Genomic DNA, 21,142 nt, shown 5'->3' on the forward strand with positions numbered 1-21,142 from the left:
TTAGTTCAGACGCCTGCGTCGCTGTGGTTCGGCCTGATGCAGGGACATTCACACTCACACGCTGTCACCTAGTCAGAGGCCCCATTTCCTGCAAGGACGCTGTTCGCACGACCTCCAAGTACGATCTCTAGCTGGGAGAAGCAGACAGGTCTGAGAGCTCGCTCTCTCCTTTCCAGGCCAATCAGAACAGTCGGTAGAGTCAAATCGCTCGTTCCAGGCCCAGCTCTGTGCGTGCAGTGACACAGGGCATCCGGCCAGCTGTGTGCCAAGTTAGTCTCCCTGGCATGAGACTTGGGAGACCTGCATCCTATTCCTGGCTCTGCCATTAACCTGGTGTGTGACCTTGGGCAAGGCCCTACTATGCTCCCTGCTTGTCTATTTAGACTGTAAACTCCAGGGGCAAGGCTGTGTCTGTGCAGCATTGTCACAACGGGGCCCTGATCTCCGTCAGGGTCTGGGCAGCACCCGGCACGACGGGGCCCTGATCTCGGTCGGAGTCTGGGCAGCACCCGGCACGACGGGGCCCTGATCTCAGTCGGGGTCTGGGCAGCACCCGGCACGACGGGGCCCAGATCTCCGTCGGAGTCTGGGCAGCACCCGGCACGACGGGGCCCTGATCTCGGTCGGGGTCTGGGCAGTGCCCGGCGCGACGGGGCCCTGATCTCGGTCGGAGTCAGGGCAGCACCCGGCACGACGGGGCCCTGATCTCGGTCGGGGTCTGGGCATCACCTGGCACGACGGGGGCCCTGATCTCAGTTGGGGTCTGGGCAGCGCCTGGCACAACAGGGCCCTGATCTCGGTCGGGGTCTGGGCAGCACCTGGCACGACGGGGGCCCTGATCTCGGTCGGGGTCTGTATATCACCCAGAACAATTTGGCCATGTCTCAGTTGAGGCCTCTAGTTACCAATGTAATGCAAACAGCTCAGAATGTTAATAACAAAGTGACAGTAGGGATCGGGGGGGGGGGGGGACAGGGACAGACGGGGTTCAAATGTTTTTTTTTCTTTTACAAATCCCATTTCTGAGTTGATGTGCTGAGTAGTGTAAGAGGACGAGTGAAATGGCTCAGAAATAATGTGAACGAGCCTAAATTTTCAACAGCTCCCCATAGCAAATAGATGAGGAAGCCAAGGAAACCTCCCCTTAACTATCTGTTCCCAGGTGGCCCCCTACAACCGCTCCCCTGCACCCCAATGCCCCTCCCCCCTCAAAGATTGGATTCTTTCCCCTTCTTTTTCCTGATTTGCATTAGCATTTGCCAAGGAGCCAGGATTCTCTCTAGGGCTTAGAGCAGGGGGGCGGGAGCCAGGACTCCTGGGTTCCGTTCAGGAGTGACTCCACTGAGGAAAATGGGGTTACACTGGTGCAAATCAGAAGTGATTCCACTTCAGTCAGCAGGATTACTCTGGACTAAAGCTGGCACAACTGGAAGCAGAATCCAGGCCTCTGTTTCTAATGTCCGTGCGTCGCCCGAGTTTGGGGATTGCCCATGGCTGGTTGAAAAGGCCCCAGCCCTGCCAGCCCCGCGTGCCTCAGGGGAGCAGGGAGGAGAGGGGCCCGGAGAGAGCCGCACAGACTGTGCAGGAGGGAGAGGGAGTTAATTTGCCTTTCTGGAAAGCATCCTTCAGCATGCAGAATGGGGCAGGGGAAACACCTCCCAGCTGCACCATCTAGCAGCAACCCAGGGCCCTGCGCTCCAGGGCCCGTCGGCAGGGCCAAGTCCCGCAGATCTACCTTCTCCGTCCGATTCCTGCTTCTGTCTGCCACTCTCGCCCCTCACGACAGCAAACAGCCCCCAGCGGCAGCAGCTACCCGGCAAAGCCCTCTCGACGCTCCACAGCTGCCCCCCGAAACTGCCTGTTACTCCGAAGAGTTCATTTAAATGAGGTGGAGGCTCTGGAGCGCCTAAATTACACAGGCTGCTGCTGTTTCCTCCCTGTTTTGAAGGGGGGGCAGGCAGGGGGGGTACTGCTCAAACCGCGCCCAAGTGGCTCCAGGAGAGAGAGAAAAAGAGACAAATGGGGATCTAATTTGCGTAATGGGGTCTAATTTGTTTTCAAAAGCCGCTTCTCTCCTGACTCGGGGAAGTGGCATGGCGTGAAATATACCTGCGGCATGTGAATGAGGAGGCTCCCTCGGCAAGTTTATGGATCCTGCTCGACAAAGGCCTCTCTTTAAATCAAACCAGGGATAGCGGAAGAATTAAAGTGCCAAGATAATGCACGTTGCTTGGTTTTTGCCGGTCAGCAGGAGCGGGAGCATTCTGTTGTGTGGGCCCAGCCCAGATCCCCGCGCCACCAGGACGGTGCCCCCAGCCCCCGCCTTGGCAGGCGGCATCAGTCCAGGGCGGTGCCCCCCAGCCCCCGCCTTGGCAGGCGGCATCAGTCCAGGACGGTGCCCCCAGCCCCCGCCTTGGCAGGCGGCATCAGTCCAGGGCGGTGCCCCCAGCCCCCGCCTTGGCAGGCGGCATCAGTCCAGGGCGGTGCCCCCAGCCCCCGCCTTGGCAGGCGGCATCAGTCCAGGACGGTGCCCCCCAGCCCCCGCCTTGGCAGGCGGCATCAGTCCAGGACGGTGCCCCCCAGCCCCCGCCTTGGCAGGCGGCATCAGTCCAGGACGGTGCCCCCAGTCCCCGCCTTGGCAGGCGGCATCAGTCCAGGACGGTGCCCCCAGTCCCCGCCTTGGCAGGCGGCATCAGTCCAGGACGGTGCCCCCCAGCCCCTGCCTTGGCAGGCGGCATCAGTCCAGGGCGGTGCCCCCCAGCCCCCGCCTTGGCAGGCGGCATCAGTCCAGGGCGGTGAGCCCCAGCAGCCAGAATTATTCACCAAACCCACGGAAACATCAGCTTTGCTTCCTCTCCTACCCGCAGTCAGAGGATGCTCGCGTGCCCCATAATAATCTGCAACATACAAGAGAGAGCACTTCCCCCACCCTGCCTTGGCTACTAAGACACGCGGAGACCCGGGTCCCATTGTGCGGGGCGCTGCACAGATGCACAGCGGGAGACAGCCACTGCCCCAAAGGGCTCACAGACTAAACAAACAAGGGGCGTGGGGAGGCAGGGGACTGGCTCGGGCTTGGAGGCAGAGGTGAGACAAGACCCTACCTCCCTGCAAGCCCAGTGCAGCCCCCTGTCCCCGCTCCCTGGGTCGTTTAGTTAGTGGGGAATCTCCTGGGTCACTCTTTACCTGAGCTGCTATTTAAGTCTGTGAGCTCTGTGGGCCAGGGGCCACCTTTGCAGACAGCACCTGGCACAACGGGACCCCAGCCCCCAACAGGGGTCTCTAGGCGCTACCCAAATGTCCGTAAGTAATAGTACTCACACTACCCATTAACCTGCCATCTCACCGGGGAGGCGACTGTAACACCACTGGCCTCCGTTGCTAGAGACAAGCCTGCCGAGCGGAGCCAGGTGGCTATGGCAGGTGCCCCCTGCTTGGAAGCTGGGCTGTGCAGGTGAGTGATTCGTTTGCCCAGGCTCAGTCACCAAGCTCCAAGGGTCCTTGTCCCGGAGAGACTTTTCTCTCATGCCCTGCCACCCATCTCCCCTGTATGACTTCTTGCCTTCTCGTTGTATCGTGTCCAGAATTAGACACTCATCCTACCTCTGGGTCTGCACAGACCAATGGATTTCAGCAGGGCTGGAAGACAGTCCGATAGCAGGGTCCCGGCCCTAGACGATAAGTGATTCGGAATCTGCATAGATCCGATTGCAGGATCAGGGCCTCAGATGGCCAGTGACGGAGGAATAGGGAGCTCGGGACTGACTCCCTGTCTGCTGTCATCACCTGCACCCCATGAGCGCACAATGCTCCTGTTCTGAGCCAGGAGCGTCTCCAGCCGCTTGGCTCTGGTTTTAATGGCACAAGCGGCCAGGCCCCACAATCGGGCCCTTGTCACTTCATTGCTGTAATGAAGCAGGATTGTTCTTAATGTTTCCTCTGAATATTGTGGGGGTGCCTCAGTTTCCTCTATGCAGTTCTTAAGTCTCTAGGTGGTGGGATTAGGGTGTGTGAACGTTGCAGAGCCCTAAAGGGCAGGTGTGTGCAGGGGTCTGGACACAGAGAATGGCCGACACCCTGTTTCCTGGCCACTGATGGCCTGGGCCCTTCCCCCCTGCAAGGTGAGAGCTAAAGAGTTGGAGAACAAAGGGATCAGGTGACCTCTTGGCCCGGGAAAGGGACAAAGCCCAGAGGAGGAGGGGTGGAGAGAGTTTCAGTTTGGGGCTGGCTGGGGACATGGAGTGAAGGTCAGACGTGGTTGTCTGGCTCACTACCCCCCAAAATGGACCCAGCTGAGGGGTCCTGTTCTCTGCACCTACAAGCTCTGTGTTAGACCATGTCCCTGTCGTCTAATAAACCTTCTTTTTTACTGGCTGGCTGAGAGTCCCGTCTGACTGCGGAGTTGGGGGGCAGGACCCTCTGGCCCCTCCCAGGACCCCGCCTGGGCGGACTCGCTGTGGGAAGCGCACGGAGGGGCAGAGGATGCTGAAGGCTCCGAGGTCAGACCCAGGAAGGTGGAGCCAGGTAAGCTGTGTGTCCTGCAGACAGGCTGCTCCCAGAGAGGAGACTCCCCAGATTCCTGACTGGCTTCGTAGGGAGCAGTTCCAGAGCATCACCCGGGGACCCCGTGACAGCTGCTTTCCAGGTGGTGCCTCACAGACCTCTGGGCACTGCAGAAATAACGTCTCATTACCCGTCTCTGTGGCCACCTCCCCAAGGCCAAGAAGGAGGGGGCTGCGTTGGCCAGAGCAAATTCCAGGCAGGTAAATGTGAAACTCCAGTAAGGAAGGGAAAGTCACCAAACTCCAGCTCCCTCTGCACACATGAACTCAATCAGTGATCTCACCCCACCTGCCAAGAGGCGACTCCCATGGAGAGTGATTGCCATGCGGCAAGCTGGCTGTAATAACTGCCTCTAGCCATCAATTATTATCTAATCTGCCGTGCGGTTTCATTACCAGTGTCATTTGTGCTGCTCTCATGGGTTCCGCGTGGGGCAAAAGTCCTTCCAGTTAAACGGGGAATGTAACAGCTTCACAAGCAGTAACTCGGGTGCGAAAGCAGATTAGATGGGGCGGGGGAGGTGTTAACGTCTTTGGGACAAAGGCAGCATTAGCGTTTCATGGCATGGCCAGGAGCTCGGAACGGGGATTGGAAACACCGCCACCCTCAGCACCAATGCTCTGGGGTGCCCCTAAAACTTGCTTTCTGGAGGATGGAAGCAAGAGTGAGGCCTGGGGGTGGGGGGTGTTAATCCAGCTTGCAGACCGTTCTATTCCCATCTCTGCTACTAACACCGGGGGTGACCTTGGCCAAGTCCCTCCCCTGCCCCTTTGCCTGTTTAGGCTGTAAAGTCTTTGGGGCAGGCACTGTCTCACAGGCTCTCTCATGCCTGAAGAGAAGGCAAGCTTGGATGAGAGCAGTCACACCGTGAAATAAAACCAGAGCTGCACTGCGTGGGTGTGTACACAGCTGCTGAGCCGCAGCCTACAGCCCCCCAGGGGCCAGCCAGCCAACTCGCAGTAAAAGCGTAACCGCACTCGAGTCCGCGGTGTTTGCGTGTGGACAGGACTCCAGTTAGGGCCAACGCTCAAATTAACTCTGCACTGAACCTGAGCCCTTGGGCTGTTTCCATGCAGTGCCCAGGCACTGGGGCTCCAGGGACCCCCACAATAACAACTTTGCACATCTCTCAAGACTGGGCATTAACCTGCAGCATGTCGGGTAGGGCCCCCGGAGGGCGTCTCTGGCCGGGGCCCCCGGAGGGCGTCTCTGGCCGGGGGCCCCCGGCAGGCAGCTCTGGCAGGGGGCCTGCACTTTGTCCGTCCACACGCCTGCACAAAGCATAAAGTTTTCGGGGAGGGAGTCTCTGCTGGAGACTGAGTCAGATGGATCCTCCTCTCCTCTGCTTTCTCTGGGGCTGACGTTTCACTTTGTATTTTCTATCAATTTTTTATCCTCTCTTCTAATGAATGTGTGTTGTCGGAGGGATGTGTTGTCCGAACTCTCTCTCTCTCTCTCTTTTGATCGATTTGGGGACAAATTGTTTTATAAAATGCTTTAAATTATTGAACGCACAATCCCCAGGGGACCCTCACGTTCGCATTCTCTCTCTCTCTCGGTCAGTAAGCGATATGGTCAGCATCACGCTGGACAGATGCCGACACACAGTGAAGTAACATTGGATGTTAGACGCAGTTAGTCCAACCCCTCCCTGAGCTCTCTGCTCTCCCAGCCCTGGGCTCCCACTCAGCCCAGCTGGTGCCCCTCACTCCCGACCCACAGCCCCCTGTTATCCCAGCCCCGAGTTCCTCCCTCCCCCACAGCTCTGCTGGTGCCCCTCAAGCTCAGGACTGGAATTTCAGGGAGAGTATAGGTCCACGTTAATGGTGCAGGCTGTTGCCAGTCAGGGCAGAGCGGCGTGTGTGCTCACGTCAGCATAAACCCTGAGCTGCCGCATGGTTGGCAGGGTAAAGCCCTGGTAACGGAGCAGAGAATCAGGCCTGTAACGAATGCACCCACTTTGTACACATGCAGATGTCTGCAAACGGTGCCCTGCAGGGTGGGCACGGCCCCGCAGCGCCTCACAGACAGTCACGGGTTGGGGACTCCTGCTCTGGCGGAGGTCCCCCGCTACAGCGTCTGTCACTGCTCCCCACTGCCCCTGTGAGACGTGACCCTTTGCTATCTACAGCCACTCCTTGCACGGCTCTGCTGGAACGTTGCTGGCCCCGGGGTGTCTCTTTAATCACACAGCCAAAGCCCAATCAAAGCTCCCATCGTGTTTCTTATGGCAGAAAAGGCAAACCACATTCACTGTTCACCCACCCCTCCGCCTTGGCCCTTTGTTCCCACCCAGCCCCGATGCGGCCTCCCTGCCTCTCGCTGCGTCGGGGCATTTCTCTGTGTCCCCGCTGCCCATGCGCCACTCAGAGGTGGCGAAAGCCGAGCCATGGGCCACACGCTGGCATAGCCGGTCACCCGCGGCGCTGGTGGACGCACGTGTTGGTTTGATGGTGGCAATGACAGCGTGCAGAAGCCGTGGAGGAGGGGACTTGTGAAATGCAAAGAATAAAAGACGCAAACAATGGAGAAGGATGAGGCCAGTCGCGCTCCAGCAAGAGGAGCTGGGTCTTTGAACACGGCAGCCCATGCTCGAGCGGTGATGCTGGGGAATAACCTTGCTGGGCTGCTGTGACTCCATGGGGAGTCGGCGTGTGACGAGTGCCTGGCTGCCCACTACAATTCCAAGCACAACGGCCTCATTACCTTGAAAAGAATCAAGTTCCAGAGGTCTCAGGGGACAGGGCCTCACATGGGCTGGCCAGATCCTCCCAAAGCCGCTGCGGCTTTGGGTTTCATGCCAGTAGCAGCCAGCAGGCCTCCCGGTGCCAGGTGCTGCCCAGACACACAAGGCCCTGCTGCGAAGAGCCTGAACATGCACCAGAAGGGCTGTTATCCCAGGGCATCCAGTGACTGGCCCAAGGTCGAACAAGGTGCCTGTGGCAGAGCCAGGAATTGACCTCACATTTGCTGCAGCAGGGGGCCTGAACCCCACAGCCACCCCTCCTGTGACGGCGCTGAGCTGGGCTCTGTCTGGCAGCTGACATACGCCTGGCTCTGAAGCCTCCCGGGAACTGGCCTTGAATTCAGCCCATGGCATCGCCATTCTGCGCCAGACCCTAAGCACTGACAAGCAGAGCCGCTGTTTGCACGGGGGCAGCCTGGCTTTGCCCCATGCATCTCGCAGAGGGTCGCGCTTTGCTCTGTCTGGAGGCTGAGGCTTCCTGAAACCTGCCCTTGGATGCTTCCATCTGCAAGCTCCTCACGGTATTCTGTGGAGTGGCAGCCTGTGGGGCTGGGACGCTGGAGCAGGGGCAGCTTGGCGGGGAGGCCCAGCGATGCCCACGGCCAGAAGGCCAGCTGCAGAGCCCCAAAACCATCCCTGGCCTTCTCCATCTGGCCCCGGCTGGACAAGGGAAATGTGCATTGGTGCGAGGACCCCGATGGAGCAGCTACCCCTGATGCAGACACGGCACGGGCGTACAGTGGGGCTCGCAGTGAGCGTCTCACCCTCGCCCTGCACTGGCATGGCACAGCCAGGGGCCCCCCCAACATGTCATAAAAAGCAAATGGCCCCCCTGAGCTGGGTGGGGCCCTAAGCAATCGCTTCGTTTGCTTCTGCCTAGCGCCGGCTCCGGCTCCCTGGATGGAGACGAACAGGACAGCCAGTGGCCTCAGGGCTGGCTCCACCCACACCTGAGCACATGGGCGGGGCAGGGCTATATCAGGGGCCCAGGTGGCCTCTACTCCCATGACCAGCTACGTGGATCTGCAGGGAATCCTGAGGGCAGTGGGAACCTTCTTCCTCCCGAAGATGTGGCGCCGTCAAAGCAGTAGCTACAGTCGCTCTTTCAAGCAGAGGAAGAGCCTGGGTAAATTCCTGGGGGGGACTGGGGAGAAATGCGAAAGGGGGAGGAGAGCCGGGGTGGAGGCCTAGACATGACCCTGGACACGGGTGTCTGTTTCTCTTGTTGCAGCCAGTAGGATGCGGGAAGCAGCTGAAATCCGGGCAAAGTACCCCACCAAGATCCCGGTAAGGTTCCTCTCACTCTGTCTGCCCTGTGGGAGTTAAACTTGTCTTGAGCTTCACTAACAGAACTCAAGGCCCCCCAGCTATGGGTGGTTCTCCCCTCCTGCCCCACTCCTGTTTCCTGCCACTAAACAAACATACCCTGGTATCTGCACACCAGGCATGGTAGCCTCAGGCCAGCACGGGAGACATGGGCAGGGAAATTGAGTGGATGAAGTGACTGACACCCAGTGAGACCTGCAGGTGAGCATGCAGGACAAATTCTGCACTGCGAAGGCAGCGTGGCCGACTCCCATGAGTGGGTTGTGTGATAGCTTTTTCCCTGGGCTCATGGGGAAGCTGTGTTTTGTTCCAACTTCTAAGCCTGGTGGATTGGGGGAGCCTGAAAATGAGACTTGTAAAGGCTCAAACCATCTAGCAAACAAAAACCATGTCAACCTTACTTTATAAATACCTTGGCTGTCTGGGGCCTGATTTGGATGGTAGGGCTGGGTAATGGTGCAAATGAGACCCTCAGAAGAGGCATTTCTAATCTCAGGGTGGGCCCTGTGGGCTCTCTGCTTCTCCTGAGTCTAGTGCCTCTCTCCAGGACTGGGAAAGCTGGTCTGCAAACTCCCTAGGTCCTGCTCTGACTTGTCTCTGGCTCCAGGTGGTGGTGGAACGTTACCAGAAGGAGAAGCAGCTGCCCTGGTTGGACAGGACCAAGTTTCTGGTTTCCCAGGACTCGTCCATGTCTCAGTTTGTGATCACCCTGCGGTAAGGAATGAGTGCCAAGGGGGAGAGGGGAGGGCTTGCTCTTTCATGTGATCCGGATCTGGGAAAGGGCAAGTCCCATCTTTTTCCCTCACACACTTTTTTAAAATATAAAGGGCTTGTTCACACTGGAAAAGCTTCATCGATCTAACTAAATAGGCTTAAGTATAGTTACACCTTAAACCTGTCTGGCTTAATTTGGGAACCAGGGTGACTTTAGGGTTGCCAACCCTCCAGGATTGGCCTGGAATCTCCTAGAATCAGCATCGATCTCCTGGTGACTATTGAAAGCAATCCAGGAGATTTTAATAGGATATTTTAAGGAAATGACCTTGTCATGGGGGTGGGGTCTCCTGGAATCGCTTCAGTCAGAATTGGCAACCACAGGTGAGTGAGGCTGAAACTCTAAGTGCATTTGCATTAGGGGTTTCACAGGTGAAACCAGACAAGCTTTACAATTCCACCAGGGCAATCGGTGTCACAAAGACCAGGCACCTCTTCCCCTGACTGGGAGGGGCGGCGGCTGCTGTAAAGAATTCCCTGCTGTTTGCTGGGATGGGAGGCGGAGAATGGCTTTACTGCTGAGGCCCGCAGTGGCAGACTTGCTACTGGGCTTGTCTGCTGTATTATTTGAATGATCTATTTGAAGTTGCAAACAGGCACAGGTGAATAGCTGATTAGAGGCAGGCAATTAGCAGTGATGCAAACAAGCTGTAGCTGGTGCCAACAGTGGTTAGTGACATCTGAGAGAGGCTCAGAGTGCTAATTAGCAGCATTACACCTGATCAAAGAAACTCCCTCTAACTAGAGACCAGAAATGCGGAACTTGCAAGGCTTAAGACAGACAGGCCTCCTGGATCCCAGCCCTGCAGACTCATCTGAGATGATGAATGTAACTTTTTTCCCCAAGCTGGCTTATTACAGATACCTCAGTGAGACGGGATGGAAAACTAGAACAACAAAAGGTGAGGGGGGCTCATGGAAAACAGCAGCCCATTCCCCCCACCCCAACACACACGGGCCAGGGGCAGCAGCTCACTGTGCTGCTCCATGTGTGTTTGGGGCTGGCCTTCCCGCTTTGCCGCTCAAAGCGGCACCGCTGAGGCTGTCGGAGGCAGAATGTGTCCCTGGCCCGCGCCCAGTACAACATGGCTGTGTCGTGCTGTAATGCTGCCTGGTTCTCGCTGCTGCCTTAAATGCTATGGCAAACTTCCTGCACACAAGCAGCACCCTGTCTTTGACTGCCCAGTTGCTCTGTGCAGGGTGACCCCAACGTTCTTCTGGTTTTTCCCCTAAAACCATCTGCCCTGTAGTGTCCACCAGCCCCCTGGCTCAACTCTAAAGGAGTCACTAAGTTTGTGACTTCCCTGAAGAGACCGTACCCAGCCGTTCATTAACTTAGCTGGGGTTAACAAACACGCTGCTCTCATCAAAGCACTGAATTGGTTTATAGCAAAAGTAAAACCAAGTCCCTTAAACAAAAAGACAGGGGATTAAGTGAGGCTAAGTATAAGGAATCAAAACCAAGTGGCGAGTGCTTGGTTCCTTTGGTCCGCTCCAGTGAAGGAGGCCAAATGGCCTTTCCTCTCTTCCCAAAGGTCACTGACCCTGCTTCAAGAAACAGGAAGCCCTCCCGGGGTCCCAGCTTGCTGTTCCCACCAAGGAACTGACACCGCACTAACTTCTGCAGTTTCCACCCCCATGATGCTTCTCTGAGGCCCATCTGCCCATTTTCTAGGTTGATGCTTTTGTTTACCTAGGATGTAAACATACCTTCCTTGTTGCTGCCTGGTGACCCGGCAGGTCCAACAAGCAAATACACGTTCCATTGCCAAGGCAGACTGGGCTGAGGCATGTCTTGCCAGAAAGACTTCGAGAGCAATTCTAGCACCTATTTATAACTTTTTATACACCCCCTGTATGTATGCTGGTTCCAAAAGTCATTGGGTGGGGTGTTACCTGCTAGTATGTGATGCTGCACCTAACGGGCTGGCATCCGGTCCGACACCTTCTGGGAAGAGCTGCGGATGCAGACTAGTGAACCACCACTGGGCCTGTATGTCACAAGTACCTTGTTAACCACAAACGCTCCAGTAGGATTAACCACCACAAACAGCATGCATGCAAGCCAACCCTACAATCACAGTGCAGAATGTGTGCAAGGGAGTGGTGAATACCTCTTTGAAGGATGCTCCATGCTCTGTGAGGACTCTGAGAACATGCAGCAGAAGGGCAGAGCAGGGGTTATGGGGGCTAGCCTGGGACTTGGGAGAGCTGGGGGGTCAACTACCTGCTCTGCCACAGACTTAGCCTCTCAGGACCTCAGCTCCCTGTCTCATGGAGATGATTCTTCTCCCTCACATGCATTCAATGTTGAGGCTTGGTGACTGTGGGGAGCGCCAGAGACCTCGCATAGTGATTGAGAGTCTTTAACTGCTGTATCCACCTGTTCCATCTTGTACTCAGATGCCAAGGTCTCTCTGGCAGGGTCCATCCTGTCTGTACAGGAACTGGTGCCAATCACTGACATCGATACCGCCAGATGCTGCAATTCACGCTCCTTGGAGCCGTTGTGAGTCTCCTTATCTAATGGTCTCTGAAAATCTCCTTAAACCCCCAGAACTCGCATGTCCCTGACGGCGACCCAGGCCTTCTACCTGCTAGTAAACAACAAAGCTCTGCCCAGCATGAGCATGACCATGGGGGAGGTCTACCGTGACCACAAGGATGGGGACGGCTTTCTCTACATAACCTATGCTTCCCAGGAGATGTTCGGTGGCGGCTGCTCAGGTGGCCCTGCGGTGACTCAGTCATGAACCTGCCTGTTGCCAGCTGGTCTCTGTTGTTGGTTTATCTTGTGATGCAAACAACTGCAGGGGCTGAAAACCTCTTTCTTAACCTGAATTTTTAATTAAACTGCTGTGTGGGGATAGAGGAGGAAAGCATGAAAGTCCAGGAGCTACTAGCAGGATCGCCCTCCTGCAACAGTGCTGGGGACTTGCATCTCTCTGAACAGATGCCTGTTAGAAAAATAACTTGTGACTAAAGTGATGAGATGTTTTTAATGCCAGAACCACATCCTATTGAATATTACTCTGATCCGCTGCAAGGTTATTCTCTTAACAGGCCTATTCCTCTCCCTTTTTAATGAATTTCACTGCTGGACTTTGTTCTGGTTAGCGGCACTGGAAACTTAAAGTTTGGTTTGTTTGTTTTTTTAGCAAGTCTGCTCCTGTAACAGGGATTGGTGTACCAGGGTTCCACAGCTGGGATTTTTAAGCTTCACCTCAATTATCTGTAACTTCTCCTGTTTTTTAAGTTTGAGTCCTGGAATAAAGCAATCAAAATGTGATTTACTCTGATCATTTAATGGGGCTCTTCCCAAAGATTGGGGGCGGGGGGCAGGGCTGGGTTGATAACCTAGTAGCCCCTTATGGGCCTACTATGCTAGGGGCTGTAATGTGCCTAATCACACTGCAGTCTGGGCTAAGCGTACTTGGTTCCCCTCCCACCCTTTGCCTGGTGACTCCAAAGAGGGGAAGGGACTTGCCCAAGGTCACACCCAGGTCAGGGACAGAGCTGGGCATAGAGCCCTGGGGTCTACCAGATGGACTGTGCTACCTCTCCACAATGTAACTGTCGCCTCCGTGTGTGGCATGTACTAGGTCCTCTGTGACAGCGGGCACAAAACCTTACCAGATTAGAGCAGCATCCATTGCCCACTCTGCACTAGCCTCTGACTGCAGGGGGGCAGGACCATGGCAGTGCCCTCTAGGCTGCATGAGAGGAGACATAGCTGGAGCCCATCTTTGCAGAGGAAGGGGGAGTTAGTGCCTAGTCTAAAAAGGTGAAACAGTGTTGAGGGGAGGCAGGGAGCTGGAGTATTTCCCTAAACCTCTACTGGAAGAGAAACTCAGCAGAGCTAAGGCAAAAGATGATGCATGTCCTGCCCCTGCCAGGCTACACCAAGCACATGTAATGAAACTTACAGCACAGACTGGCTACGCTACATTTTAGGGTTGTGCTGAGTCGGATATAAATGTTTCCTGAGCTGACCGTGGTACCGTGACATGTCTCTTAACTATCTAATTTTTCCATTGGATAAATATTCCATGTCCTTCAATGTTAAAAACATTCATAAATATTACTCTAGCAAATTACTCTGTAGTGTAAGCTGTTAAAGCAGGCACAGGGAGGGTCTGGCTCCAGTGTGAAATGCAGGGGAAAGTTAAATGGGGCTTTCCTGCTCAAGGAGAGAAGTCACTGGCCTGTGAGGTGGAGTGTTTCTCAGTACAGTCACTGAGCTAGTGGCAGGAGGGAAAAATAGCCATGCAGAAGGAGGTATCACAGCAGATTTGTGTCCCCTGGGCAGCGTGTAGCTGCAGTGTGGAAGAAGCCCTATTGCTACCATGAGCCTCCGAACAGGCTCCCTGGTGTTAGGTCTCCTCACTCTAGCAGGCAAAGGCATAACAAGCCCAAGAGCTGGGAGCTGAAGCCAGAAGAACTCAAGGTGGGAATAAGGCACTGACTTTGAACAGTAAGGACTAGGGCAGCTTCCCCAGAGACAATGGGGGTCCTCGCTCACTTGCAGTCTTTACATGGAAATGGGATCTCTCTTCGTGTCCAGCAGCAAGTGCCTGGGCTCCACGCAGAAGTCAAGGTGTGGGATTCTCTGACCTGCACTAATGCAGGAGGTCAGACCATCGCACAGGCGCTGCTGGTCTTTACAGGGAGCTGCAGAAACAATAGTCCAGATGTCTCAGTCATGGCAGCTTTAGAAATAGGAGAGGGAGGTGCAGGAGACAGGAAGAGACCAATTGTATTTTCTAGTTCCATTCTGCTTTCAAGGCTAGAGAATATTCTGCCAGTGACTGGTGCGGGAGGGTCCCAAAGTACCTGGCACCTCTGGGTCTAGTCCCAGTTTGCAGAAGTGTTCTGTGCAGAGTAGGTCCTCTCTGCTTCTAATAAAAGACAGAATTGCACAGCCTGGTCCAAATTCCCTTAGCCCACAGCGCCCCGCACATGGCTAGACCTACTGCAGGGCAAAATGGTTCAGCCAAAGCTCTTTTTTGCCACAAAATGCAGATTCAGGTCGACCAAGACATTTTGCAGATTTGTGTTGCATTTGCTGAATTGTCTTGGTTTAAAAAAAAAAAAAATTCCATGTTTCATTTTGACGTTTTCTGAGGAAACATTGGGATTTTTTGATCTCAAATGACTAATTGTCATCCTGACAATGACTAATTTTAATTCAATTTTATTTTAAAAAGAGTTTAAAAAATTCAAAAACGAAACAAACCCCATTTCCCTCACCCCAAACGATTGCCAACGTTTTGGCTGGGTGAGTGACCCAGAACATTCGTTAGTTGCTCAGCTCTAGTTATTGCTGAATGCGGGGAGTCCCTTGCAGCTTGGCTGGTAAATCACCATGCAGGTCCTGAGCCCATTCAGTAAACTGGGGGCGGATTCTAATTCTAGATCATGCAGGATTTAATTTCTCGGGGGTACGGGGGTGTTGTATGAGAAACGTTTGCAGCGGAGCCTGGGAGCCCCATTAGCTGTGCTCTCCGGGGCGTGGCCACGGATTATGCCTCTTTATGGTGGTCAGATATTTCCACTGCACCCCCAGGACCCCCTTCACCTGGGCTCTGTCGCCCCGAGCCTTTTCGGTCTGTCAGCCTGGCGATGCTCTGCGATGGCTGGTGCCCCGAGACAGCACTTGCTCAGGCACCTCCTCATGCTGGGTTTTCATAAACATACATTTAACCCTCAGGCCGCTGACCCCCTTACCTCTGAAGCCTCCCTGAATAAGGAAGAGGCTGGCATGAGTGGGCATGTATGTACCTACAGCTGCCAGCCACATCTTGCTTCCTCTCGCTCCTGCGAAGTAGGGAAGTTTTGTTACCCTGTTTTACTGATGAGGGAATTGCACTGTTTGTATCACACCGACATAAACCCCTTCTGTTCTGGGTCTGTGCCACGCCTAGCACAATGGGGCCCTGACCCATGACATGAGTGGCCAGCTGAGATCAGGGCCCTCCTGTTCTAGGGGCTACCCAGACACGGTCCCTGCCCCGCAGACCCTCCAGGCTGGGCAGCCCACAGGAAATGAGATGCCCAAGGTCACTGGCAGAGCCAGGAACAGAGCCCAGCTTTTCTTTTTGATTCCCAGGCCAGGGTCCTTCCCCCTGGATCACCACATGAACTGATCCCAAGGAGACAAGGGCTCCAACTCTGCACGTCAAACCCCTCCATCTACACAGCACGTACAGGGTCCAGGTCTAAGTGACACGCCTGGCGTCACTCAGGGTATCTGCAGCAGAATCAGGAACTGAACCCTGCTTTCCTACAGCTTAGCTGAGTGCCACAAGGCTGGCAGGCTGCTCCTTTCTGGGCTTCCTGGGTACATACAATTAATCAAGGCCTTTGCTTCACCCACTGGCCCACCCCCGTGCGCCTTTGCACTGCTCTCTCCATTCACCCACAAACCAGACCATTCTCACACACTGTGATTTATTCTTCCCAGGGTGAACCTGGGAAGCGTTCTGCGGGCGCCTGGCCATGAATGAAAGCACCGAGCACTGCAGGCGGCAGGGAAATTGCAATCCGTCCATCTACTCCTCTCCCCACTCACACAGCTGAGGAGGGGGAGGATAAATGGAGCTGGCATTTACTAGATGAAAGCGTATTCTTCATGAGCCATTCACAGGCCCAGCAAAACACATTTACCATAAAGCTTCTATGTCTCAAGGAAGCTGTCAAAAGCGAGGAGGAGTCCAGCTTCTGCTTTCTCCTTAAGCGCTGCTCACCTGCGGCTCCCAGCCTTCCCTTTGTGCATCCTACGCCCATCCACGGAAGAAGGATGTGGTTCCTTCCGGAACCTGCAAGAAGTCTCAATCAGAGGCTGAATAACGCTGTTTGGTTGCCTCGAGAAGTGGCTATTCATCCATTCCAAGCGAGTTGGATCCTCAATGAATTTGCCGTGGGAAATCATCTCTGAGGCAACGGGGGCTGGTGGGGGTGCGTGTTCAAGTCAGCCCCTCATCTCAAATTTGCCTTTATGAATTTCCAGAGTGGTTAATTTGTTCTCCACACGTTTCAAATCCTTCCTCCAGCACCTGCTGCTCATGCTTGTCTCTTTCCATCCCTCCCCACTCCTTGCTATTTGCAATTCACTTGTGCCTGTACATCAAGAAGTCCAAAGGAAAAAGAACCCATTGAGATGCTCCCGCATCATGCTTCAGGCTGATTTCTGTCTACCAAAAAGTGCATCTTCCCTGCAGAGTTAGCTGAAGTTATCTGCACTCGAGCAACTTGTATCGAGTTAGTGCGTGCGGCCACCCTGCAAAATAACACACAAGTAGCTGCAATGCCCTGCGTCCCTGAGGGCGTTAGACTCACTCCGGAGAGGTGCTGAGAGTTCTGGGGACAGGGACACACACACACACACACACACACACCCCTCCCCCCCACGGTTCTTAGTGCTGCAGCAAAGCTGAGCCACTCCATGATTCTTTTCACTGTGGATTGTGGGGGAACCTATCTGTCCTTGCTGGGCATATGGGTGGACATTAAAGCAGACCAGGTCTGGCTTGAGGCTCCCCAGATTTCTGTCCACAGCTGTCGTTCAGCCAGTGGGAAGGCATCAAACCCAGTGTTCAAATTACAGGGGCAGTTTGGAAGGGCTGGGTCCCCTTACTACTTTTAGAGGCTACCTCACTTCTGTCGTATTTACAGTGCCGGGGGAGTGAGGAGAATAAGGGTTTTCCTTTTTCTTAAATACTTATCTGCTTTCATTAAGCACCCCCCCACACACACACATACACACACTTTCCCCCCATCATTCAAGCACTGAGCAAACAAAGCTGAGACCTCCACCGGCCCACTGCAGGGCTCTTTCCTCCTTCTGCTGCAGTATCTGGTGCTTGCCACTGCTACAGACAGCCTGCTGAGCTGGATGGGCCTTGGGCGGCTCTGCTCTAGTCTGGCCGTGCCATGTTCCCTCCTCCCTCAGGACTGAGTGGCAACACTCTGCTGCTGCTGCAATTCAGTACCACACGAGAGGGCAAAAGACCAAGAGCCCTGCAGACCCTGTCACGCTGTTCCCCAGAGGCCCCGCAAAGGCAGAGGCTGAGAGAGAATGCAGTGTTGTGTCTTTCTCCCTGTTCTCCTCAGGCTCCTTCATTCAGCTAGCCGGGAAAAGACACTGGCCTCACAATGGCAGACAACGGCATGGCAAGATCCAGGGGCTGGGAGCAGGAAGTTAGAAAAACTCCAGTTAGAAGGTTTCAGAGGAACAGCCGTGTTAGTCTGTATTCGCAAAAAGAAAAGGAGGACTTGTGGCACCTTAGAGACTAACCAATTTATTTGAGCGTAAGCTTTCGTGACCTACAGCTCACTTCATCGGATGCATCTGATGAAGTGAGCTGTAGCTCACGAAAGCTTATGCTCAAATAAATTGGTTAGTCTCTAAGGTGCCACAAGTCCTCCTTTTCTTTTTAGAAGGAAGATGCAAGTTTTTAATGGCCCGGCTCATTCACCGCTGGAACAGCTGCCTGAGGGGCAGGGTGGATTCTCCACCAGTTGGCATCTTTACTTCTTTACCGCAGGACTGTCTGTCCTCCAGAAAGACAGCTTGTGGCTGACCCAGAGTGTGAGCCTCTGACTGCGTTCTCCTCCAGAGTATCACAGCCATAAGGGCCCCAGCAGAGAGCGGGCCCCATTGTGCTGGGTACCATAGAGAGCCTACGACAGACAAGCCAGCCAGAAGCAGGACGCACCTTCCCCAAGTCCCCTAGCAGCTCAGTGGCAGAACAAGGAGAGAATCCCGGCTTCTTGACTCCGAAGCTACTATCCTACGTCCTGGACCATACTGGCTGTGGCTGGACTTGTCTTCGCTTCCCCCAGTCCCCACCTCTCCACATCACAGCAACAGCCACGTTTGCATCCTCGCCAAAAGGGGAGGTGTGGGGGCCCCCTGAAAGCGACACAGGTGCCCCAGTGTGCCCGATGCAGCATTACAACATCAAGGTGAGCTCCTTCCGCTTGTGTGATTGCTCTGCCCAGGCTTTGGCCCTGGCTAATCACAGAGAAGGCACGGAACTCCCTCTCTACTTGGAAAACACCCAGAGCATTTTGGGGGCTCTGCAATCTAAGGAACATGTGGTTGTAATCAGTACAAATCGAGGTTACTCCCCAGCAGGGATCCCACAAGGGAGGGCTCCTGTCTGGTGCTCTGGCTCAGAGCTAGAGGCTTCGGCAGGGTGTTGCCTGGAAGCTGAACTGTTACCGGAGGCCAAGGCTGAACTGCCAGCCAGCCACACCTGCAGACCTGTGTCGTGCCAGGCTTTCCCAGCGCAGCCTGGCAGGGATGGATGCTGCAGAGCGTAGTAAGACATTCCAGCTCCCTGGGTCAGGGAAGGATCTGCCAGCCGCCCACTGAACACCAAAGAGCTGTAAATGCAGGCGGTCACCTACTGGAAGCTTTGCACAGCCAGGAGCTACGGAGCACAATTCCCCATCACCCTGCAGTCATTTGCACCCACAGAAAGTGCAGGAAACACCTACATGCTTTGCACTGGTGTAAATGGCTGCAGGGTGGAAGAGCAGATGGAATCAGGTCTCTTGAGCTGCAGGTTCAGAGATGGCCTTGGCCTGCAAAGTGTCCTGGTGCCGGTGCCCTAGGGTCCCTTTTCTGTCCGAACAGGTGCTGCCTTTTTTAAATGTTGCCGGGAGGCTGCAGAGTTGCCTGAGAAGCAGGAAGTGCTGGAGTCACCAGCCTTAGGTAAGCCACCATGCAGGGTCATTTAGTGCCTGGTTCGCGTGTTGTCGCCACAGGAATGTCGCGTCTAGGCTCAGGAACTCACCTGGACTGGCTCTGTGGCAGCCAAGGGCAGCTCCCCAGCACACTGCCCGGCGGACAGCACATGGCAAGGCGCCATCGTCCACCATCAGCTCGCTCCACTCTGCACTCCCATACCCCCGCCCCCCGCTCTCCATAATCGCCTCTGTCCATATTTGCTGTGCTCAGCCAGGAAGTGGAGCAGCGTCTGTATCCTCTTATCCTCAAACCACCAATTTACACAAGGTGCTGGCAGGTCAGTCCTTCCTGGGAACATGTCCAGGGACTTGTGTTGGCTGGATTTCATTTCCTTGTTGCAAAGTTCACTACACTCCCCAGGGAGCACCTGAGGCCATCAGTACCAGACACTTCCTGTCATAATTCCAAAAGATTGTCAGTCCCCGTAGAGGAGAGTCAGTGTGGTTAGAACAGATAGACGAAGCAGTTCTGGGAAGGCAGGGCGGGCTAGTGGGTTAGAGCAGGGAGTGCTGGGAGCTAGGATTCCGGGGTTCTCTCCCCAGCTCTGGGTGGGGAGAGGGATTGAGTGGTTAGAGCAGGTGGGACTGGGAGCCAGGACTCCTGGGTTCTGCTCCAAGTTCTGTCATTTACTTTTTGCGTGACCTTGGGCAAGCTGCATCATTTCTTGGCACCTCAGTTTACCCACTCATGTTATGTTTAATTGATGACAGATTATTAAAGTGTTTTGAAGTATTTATTATTATATTATAATAATATATTATATTAGGCTCCCATTGGATCAGGGGCCTGTTGTGCTGAGTGACAGACAGCCCCTGCCGCAAAGAGCTTCCAGTGAGTGTCACTAGTTAAGCACCTAATACCATTGCAGGCCTCTTGCTAATTCCGCTGGGATTCCTGCCCAGGGCAGGCGGTGCAGTGGCCTTTGGAACATTTGATGCCTCAGTGGGGAATGGAGCCGAGTGCCCTCAGATACTGATTATACAGGCAGCCAGAACAGGCCGGCAGAGTTCAGTTTGAAGCTCATGATTGTTTAGAGGCGTGCAGCCCTTCCAGAAGGGGAGGTAATGAATTAAAGTGCCGGTTCACAGGCTGCATGGCAGGAGAGTGACTGAGTAAATGTGTAAGTGTCCCCACTTCATTAGGGGAAGCACCAGGCTCCTGGAAATGCCATGTCATCAAAAGCAGCTGTTTGTGAAAACATCATTTATTGTGGGGGTTTTATACCCCGCCCAGGAAAAAAGACACTCTCAGACCGCCCCCATCCCTACCCCAGAGCACCCACAGCCCCCTGCCCAAGTTTTAGTCACAGCGGGTATTTTTAATAAAAGTCATGGACTGCTCACAGGCATGTGAATTTTTGTTTATGGCACGTGATCTATCCATGACTTACTAAAAATACTCATGACTAAAATGTAGCCTTAGCCATCGCTCCATCAGAGTCATGGGGCCAGATCCCCGGCTGGTGTGAATGGGCGTCCCTCCGTCAGAGTCATGGGGCCAGATCCCCGGCTGGTGTGAATGGGAGTCGCTCTATCGGTGTCATGGGGACAGATCCCCAGCTGGTGTGAATGGGCGTCCCTCCGTCAGAGTCAATGGGGACAGATCCCCGGCTGGTGTGAATGGGCGTCGCTTTATCAGTGTCATGGGGACAGATCCCCAGCTGGTGTGAATGGGCGTCGCTCCGTCAGAGTCAATGGGGACAGATCCCCAGCTGGTGTGAATGGGCGTCGCTCCATCGGTGTCATGGGGCCAGATCCCCGGCTGGTGTGAATGGGCGTCCCTCCATCAGAGTCATGGGGACAGATCCCCAGCTGGTGTTAATGGGCGTCGCTCCGTCAGAGTCATGGGGCCAGATCCCCGGCTGGTGTGAATGGGCGTCCCTCCGTCAGAGTCAATGGGGACAGATCCCCAGCTGGTGTGAATGGGCGTCGCTCCGTCAGAGTCAATGGGGACAGATCCCCAGCTGGTGTGAATGG

At 54.8% G+C, this 21,142-nt stretch overlaps 1 protein-coding gene and 1 long non-coding RNA gene across 2 annotated transcripts; one reads left to right on the forward strand and one right to left on the reverse strand.

Annotated features, from left to right (window-relative positions):
* The first annotated feature begins 8,314 nt into the window (after positions 1–8,314).
* On the forward strand, positions 8,315–12,669 carry LOC125627615 (microtubule-associated protein 1 light chain 3 gamma-like). Its single transcript, XM_048831904.2, has 4 exons — positions 8,315–8,435; positions 8,541–8,596; positions 9,243–9,349; positions 11,967–12,669. The coding sequence occupies exons 1-4, from the start codon at positions 8,315–8,317 to the stop codon at positions 12,160–12,162; spliced, it is 480 nt and encodes a 159-aa protein (XP_048687861.2). The 3' UTR covers positions 12,163–12,669.
* Positions 12,670–14,587: 1,918 nt separating this feature from the next.
* Positions 14,588–19,517, reverse strand: LOC142069683 (uncharacterized). The gene is made up of 2 exons (XR_012665634.1): positions 19,213–19,517; positions 14,588–16,688 (listed from the first exon to the last, which is right to left on the reverse strand). It is a non-coding gene; the product is annotated as an uncharacterized LOC142069683 (long non-coding RNA).
* Positions 19,518–21,142: the final 1,625 nt, after the last annotated feature.

This window comes from Caretta caretta, chromosome 20 (genome assembly GCF_965140235.1).
Source record: "Caretta caretta isolate rCarCar2 chromosome 20, rCarCar1.hap1, whole genome shotgun sequence".
In the NCBI taxonomy this organism is placed as follows: Eukaryota; Metazoa; Chordata; order Testudines; family Cheloniidae; genus Caretta; species Caretta caretta.

Bases quoted from the DNA above. Each gene is read 5' to 3' on its own strand.
- LOC125627615 (XM_048831904.2), top strand. From the start codon at position 8,315: ATGACCAGCTACGTGGATCTGCAGGGAATCCTGAGGGCAGTGGGAACC. The intron at 8,597-9,242 runs GTAAGGTTCCTC...CTCTGGCTCCAG, and splicing joins AGTACCCCACCAAGATCCCG to GTGGTGGTGGAACGTTACCA. The intron at 9,350-11,966 runs GTAAGGAATGAG...TTAAACCCCCAG, and splicing joins CAGTTTGTGATCACCCTGCG to AACTCGCATGTCCCTGACGG.